The following is a 6429-nucleotide window of genomic DNA, read 5'->3' as shown; positions in this document are numbered from 1 at the left end:
TTTTTTTTTTTTTGCCTTAGGTGAGTGTGCTCACCAGAGGGAGACAGACAGATAGTGAGAAATCACCCCCTCAGGGGGTTGATCATGCTGCAATTCTTTCTCTTTCTTTCTCCTCTTTGGATCTTGGGCATGTAGGAAAGCACACACATGCGCCTGGTCTGAGTTTTAAGCCACTGAGTCCAGGATTTAAAAGTGTTGACTATGTGGAGATTCAGCGACATAGCCATTCTGCCATCTGCTGGTGCCCATAGATAATTCTTAAAGGAAAAAAAAAAGGCAATGGAAAAAGAAGGACTGCAGGGACAAAATCACCTTTTGAAAGGCTGTAAGGGGCCACAGCAGGTGGCATAGTGGTTAAGGCACTGGATTCCCAAGTGGTCAACCAAGGTTTGAGTCCCAGATGCAGCAGGTTGAAATTCATGCTGGGTATATGTGCATATGTTCCCAAAATCCGAGAGGAGAATGGAGAAGGAATTACAGTGTGGTCATCCCCCCTGGGGGTGATTTCTCACTTTCTGTCTTTCTCTGTCTCTGATGAGTGCACAGGCCCTATAGCAAAAATAAATCTTTTTTGGGGGAGAGGTTTTTGCTTAGGGTGTGTACGCTTGCTGAGGAGAGAGACAGAGACAGAGACAGTGAGAGGGAAGGTGAGAAATCACTCCCCAGGGGGGATAGTCATTCTGCAATCCTTTCTCCTCCATTCTCCTCCCAGGATCTTGAGTACATATGCACACGCCCCTGGCATGAGTTTCAAGACACCAGGTCCGGGACTCAAACCATGGTTGGCCATGTTGGAGTCTAGTGACAAAACCACTATGTCATCTGCTGGTCCTGCAAAAATAAAATCTTTCTTTTTTTGAAGAGGTTTTTGCTATAGGGCGCGTGTGCTCGCCAGACAGACGGAGATAGACAGAGAGACAGAAAGCGACAAATGACCCCCTGGGGGGATGGCCACAGCACAATCCCTTCTCCTCCCAGGATCTTGGGCACGCACACACACGCACCCGGCATGAGTTTAAGCCACCAGGTCCGGGATGAGAACCATGGTCAACTGCATGGGAGTCCAGCGACATAGCCATTACGCTAACTGCTGGTCCCCAAAAATTGAATCTTTTATTTTTAAATAATTATTTATTTTATTTATTCATTCATTTATTATTATTATTATTTTTTAGTTTGACCAGAGAGAGACAGAGGGTGAGACAGAGAGAGAGGAAGTGAGAAAGCAAGCCACCAGATTCAGGACTTGAACCCTGGTCGGCCATATGGGAGTGTCTAGCGCCTTAACCACCACGGCACCTGCTGGTCCCAAAATCGAATCTTAAATAAATAAATAAATGACTGTTGGGACCAGCAGATGGCCTAACGGCTATATCGCTGAACTCCCATGTAGGAGACTACGATTCGAGTCCTAGACCTGGTAGCTTAAACTCACACCGCCCGTGTGTTCTGAGTGCTCAATATCCTGAGAGGAGAATAGAAAAGAAGAGATTGCAGTGTGGTCATCTTCCCTGGGGGATGATTTCTCGCTTTCTGTCTGTCTTTCTGGTGAACACACGCGCCCTATAGCTAAATCTTCTCAAAGGAAGGAAGGAAGGAAGGAAGGAAGGAAGGAAGGAAGGAAGGAAGGAAGGAAAGAAACAGAGAAAGAAAGGAAGAAATGGCTGCAAAGGCTCATTATAAAGTAAATAGCCTTGCTAAACTTAGAATATATATTTAAAAATAATTCATAGACAAGATTTCAAACAAATAAAACTCAAACACATTTATTCCAAACCTTCATACAGTACGCAAAAATATTTTCCATTTTTTTCTTTAACACTTTAGTTCTCTGCTAGAGAGAAGTTTACATAAAGAGAAAGCACCACATCTAACATATAATATCTCATTTAAAAAAGTTAGTAGTTCTTATACAAAACTTTAAGCCTTTTCTGTAAAATAAAGTTTATATGGGACGGATCAATTTCACATGTGGCTATTAAATTGTGAAATTAAAAAGCCATTGGGCTAAAGTCACGTTAGACGTTTAGTAAATCTAAGAGTCTAAGAGTAAACATAAAAAGAAAACATCAGACACAGTATCCATCGACTATTGTAAAAGGGCTATTATTTTTTTTTTTTTTTTTTTTTTTTTTGTGGAACAATTTTTTTTTTTTTTTTTTTTTTGTGAGACAACTTTTTTTTTTTTAAGTGAGAAAGCAAGCTGCCAGGTTCAGGACTCAAACTGCGGTCAGCCACATGGGAGTCCAGCTGCCCTAACCATCATGGCGCCCACCGGCCCCATGAGATGACATTTTTAAGTAGGGGAAATGTTTGGCACTTTTTTCCAACCTTATCTTCGGCAATGTTTTGAAGTCTAGCCACTCTAGTGCATGGTTATCTACATTTCAATGCTCACTTTAATTCTTAAAAGCACTTATCTACAAAGCAACTGGGATTTTTTAGGATTCAAAGTTAACACTGATTTTATACACTGTATTTCCATGACAGAAAATTAACAAACGTTAAAAACAAGATTATAAATTTACTAGGTATCCAAAAAAGAAATGTGTTTTTCAAGTCAATAGGAGAAATGTCATAAAAGCATATACAGTACAGGAGGATAAATTACAATCTTAGTTTGATTTAATAACTATTAAAACCAATATGGTTTCAATAAATACACTTATTTTAAACTAGTAAGTATTCATAATTTAAAACTTAAAGTTTTCATAAATAGTAACAACAGATTAGATATTGAAGAGATGGCATTTCCACAAATAATAACAAAATACTTAATCATAACTTAATTCAAATACTGTTTTAAAATCACCCAAGTGTATGTAAAGTATATTGTTGGCTGATCTGTAACACTGAATTCCAGGCAAAATGATAGCAATTAGATATATAGCACTGTCTGCTTGTTCTTTACACCATCATAGGATGAAAATTCCTTTCTTAAGAAACATAACGGCCATACTGGTTGTGTCTAGTGATCCACTTAGCTGGCGTATTTACGGAGGAAGCGTTCAAATGCATCATAGATAGCTTGTCTGAAATTAAATAGGAAAGACAAACTGTAAGCAATTAGCAAAAACAGAGGACAGGTAATACCTGTAACATAAACATGATTTCCAAAATTATCGATGTCCTGGAACCTAACCTCCTCTCCAAACAGCTAGGAAAGAGGCACGTGCATGTGCCCAAAGAAGGGTTGCTGTTTGCATCTGCGTAACTTCACTATTGCTACTGGGAAAACTTTTTTTTTTTTGCTAGAGGGTGCATGTGCTAGTTAGAGACAAAGAGGGAGAGGAAACAGCACGCTCACGGGGAATGGTCACAGTGTGATACCTTTTTTCTCCATCTCTCCCTCCTTTCAGGATTTTGGGCACACACACACATGCATGTGCCATTTCTTCAAGCTGCTGGGTCCAGGACTCAGTGTGGCTGGCCATGTGGGATCTGCTGCCTTAAACACCAGGTCACAGACCCAGCCCGTCAACCACTGAAAAAACGTACTAAATGTACTTCCAACTGATGATGAATCCAGAGTAGTAACCTTTTTTTTTTTTTTTTTTTTTTAACTATAGGGTTTGTGTGCTTGCCAGAAAGACAGAGACAGATGGAGAGACAGAAAGCAAGAAATCACCCCACCGCAATCCCTTTTCCTCCACTCTCCTCTCAGGATCTTGGGCACGCATGCACAAGCGGCTGGCATGAGTTAGAGCTACCGGGTCTGGGACTCGAACCACAATCGACTACATGGGAGTCCAGAGACATAGCCATTACCCCAGCTGCTGGTCCCCACCCTTTAAAAAAAAAAAAAAAAAAAAAAGAGGTTTTTGCCTTAGGACGTGAGGGCTCGCAGAAAGAGACAGACGGAGACAGTGAGAGGAAAAGTGAGAAATCATCCCCCACAGGGAATGGCCATTCTGCAATCTCTTCTCCTCCTGGGATCTTGGGCAGGCATGTGCATATGCCTAGTGTGAGTTTCAAGCTGCCAGGTCTGGGACTCAACTGGTCAATCATGTGAGAGCCCAGAAACGTAACTGGTACGCCATCTGCTGGTCCAAAAGCAACATCTTTTACTGAAGCACTTTTCTGTGCCAAAGAATGAATATATATATTTATATATAAATGAATATATAAGTTAATATAGAATATAATGAATATATAATATATATATAAATTAAAATGATGAAAAAAAAAACTGGTTACTTTTTATTGTTCTTTTGTGTCACCTTGCTAAAATTATGAAACTTTTCAGAGTATGGGATTAAATCTGTTTAATAGATTATGATAGAGATCTGGGGCCGGCAGGTGCCATGGTGGTGGACTGGACTGGACTGGACTGGACACTGGACTCCCACATGGCTGACCATGGTTTGAGTCCTGGATCTAGCAGCTTGCTTTCTCACTTTCCCTTTTTCTCTCTTTCTCTTCTTCTCCCTCACTATGTCCCTCTCTGGTCACATTAAAATTAAAATTAAAACTAAAATAAATTTAAGTAAAATAATTCTTTTAAAAAAGATTATGATAGAGATTTTTTGGTTCACTATCTACTATGTTTCTAGCAATTGAACTTAAAATCCTTGGTTTCTGGGTCAGCTGGTGGTATGGTGGTCAATGTGGCTGGATCTCACATGGCTGACTACATGGACCCAGCAGTTTGAAAAAATACCAAGCGGGACCAGAAGATGGTATAATGGCTACATTGCTGGACTTCCATGTAGTTGACTGTGGTTCAAGTCCCAGACCCAGTGGCTTCAATCTCATGCCAGGAGAAGAGAATGGAGAAGGGATGTGGTATGGCCATCTCCCCTGGGGAGTAATTTCTCACTTTCTGACTCGCTCTGTCTCTCTGGCAAGCACATACGCCCTATAGCAGAAAATCTCTTAAAAATAAAAAAAAGAGAAAAAGAAAAACATACCAGGTTTATGCATGCCCAACATCCTGAAAGGAGAAATGGAGAAGGGATTATGGCAGGACCATTCCCCATGAGGGGGTTGCTTCCCCACTCCCCAAAATGCATATACCCTCTTGCAAATAAAAAAAAGGGGAGTAGAGACTAGCAGGTGGTGTGGCAGTTAAGGGTGCTGGAGTCCTACGTGGCTGAATATAGTTCAAGTCCTGGACCTGGTGGCTTGCTTTCTCACTTTCCCGTTTTTTTTTTTTTTTTTTTGTCAAATTAAAAAAATAACAAATAAAATTAAATAAATAATTTTTTTTTTTTTTAAAAAAGCCTTGGTTTCCTACATTAACTTTACTAGGTATTTTTTTAAAAGAGATTTTGGCTATATGGCACATATGCTCCCTGGAGAGACAGAAAATGAGAAATCATCCCCTAAGGGCAATGGCCATGCTGCAATCCCTTCTCCTCCATTCTCCTGTCTGGGATTTTGAGCATGCACACATGTGTGCCAGGCATTTTTTTTATTTTTTAAGTTGCCCTGTCTGGGACTTGAACCATGATTGACTATGTGAAAGTCCAATGATGTAACCAATATGCCATCTGCTGATCCCCTTTACTAGGTATTTTAGTATTTCAGTTAGGAAGGATTATTTTGGCCCTCCGTAAGATTTAAAACTAAAAAAAGTATTATTGATTGATTTATTTAAATTGACCAGAAAGAGAGAGAGAGAAAGAGGGAAAGCAAGAAAGCAAGCCGCCAGGTCCAGGATTTGAACCATGGTTAGCCGTGTGAGAGTCCAATGCCTTAACTACCACGCTACCTGTCAGCCCTTGCCATAAGATTTATGTAAGCTTATTATTTTTATAATTTTTCATACTGTGTAACAAAGTTTCACTAGAATATTCAGATAATCCAAATATATAGAAAAGGAGAAAGCCATAATCCTATCACTCTAAAGCATGTAGTGTTTTCATATATTTTCTCCAGACTTTTTTTTCTCTAAGGTATATGTTACCTTTCACCCAATTTAAATAACAACTGTGAGATGTGTCCAGGACTTGCGCAATGGGGTTGGCCACGGAGCCAGCTCTGAAAAAAACATGGATTTCTAATATGCTTGTACTTCTTTGGCTCAAGAATTTGTTTCTTATAAATTACAGTAGACTATAAGAAGGGAAACCAATTAAAATTAAAGCTGGATACAGGACTCGAACCACAAGCACCCATGTGGGCTCCAATCTCTTTACACATTACGCCATCTGGCTGGCCCCAAATGATCACTTTTGAGTTTTTACATTTGACTTTGACTATATTTACTCTTTCTAATGTCTCAGACTCAACTCAGATAGAAAGTAAAAGAAATCTGATACCAATCTGCTAGAGCATGCACAGGCGCCTGTATCCACATATAAGCAACCCTAGCAACCCTAAGTACTCAGTTTTTGTTTGTCTGTTTGTTTTAGTTTTGCTGGGCCAGAGGATCACCTGAGTATCAAGCAGGGAGTCTGCTCAATCACCAATTAATAGGACTCAAGT

General features: G+C 39.9%; 1 protein-coding gene across 7 annotated transcripts in view; it reads right to left on the bottom strand.

Moving 5' to 3' along the window:
• Positions 1–2327: 2327 nt before the first annotated feature.
• ABHD18 (abhydrolase domain containing 18) overlaps positions 2328–6429 on the bottom strand; it is a 46790-nt gene continuing 42688 nt past the window's right edge. For all 7 annotated transcript variants that reach the window (XM_006153146.3, XM_027773684.1, XM_027773685.1 and 4 more), the window contains one exon: positions 2328–3032. In XM_006153146.3, the coding sequence (XP_006153208.1) occupies positions 2981–3032 (52 nt within the window). In that variant the 3' untranslated portion in view covers positions 2328–2980. The remainder of the gene's footprint in view (positions 3033–6429) is intronic.

Source organism: Tupaia chinensis, unplaced genomic scaffold (genome assembly GCF_000334495.1).
Source record: "Tupaia chinensis unplaced genomic scaffold, TupChi_1.0 Scaffold000362_1, whole genome shotgun sequence".
Lineage (NCBI taxonomy): Eukaryota > Metazoa > Chordata > Mammalia > Scandentia > Tupaiidae > Tupaia > Tupaia belangeri.
This window is presented reverse-complemented; position numbering and strand designations above follow the sequence as displayed.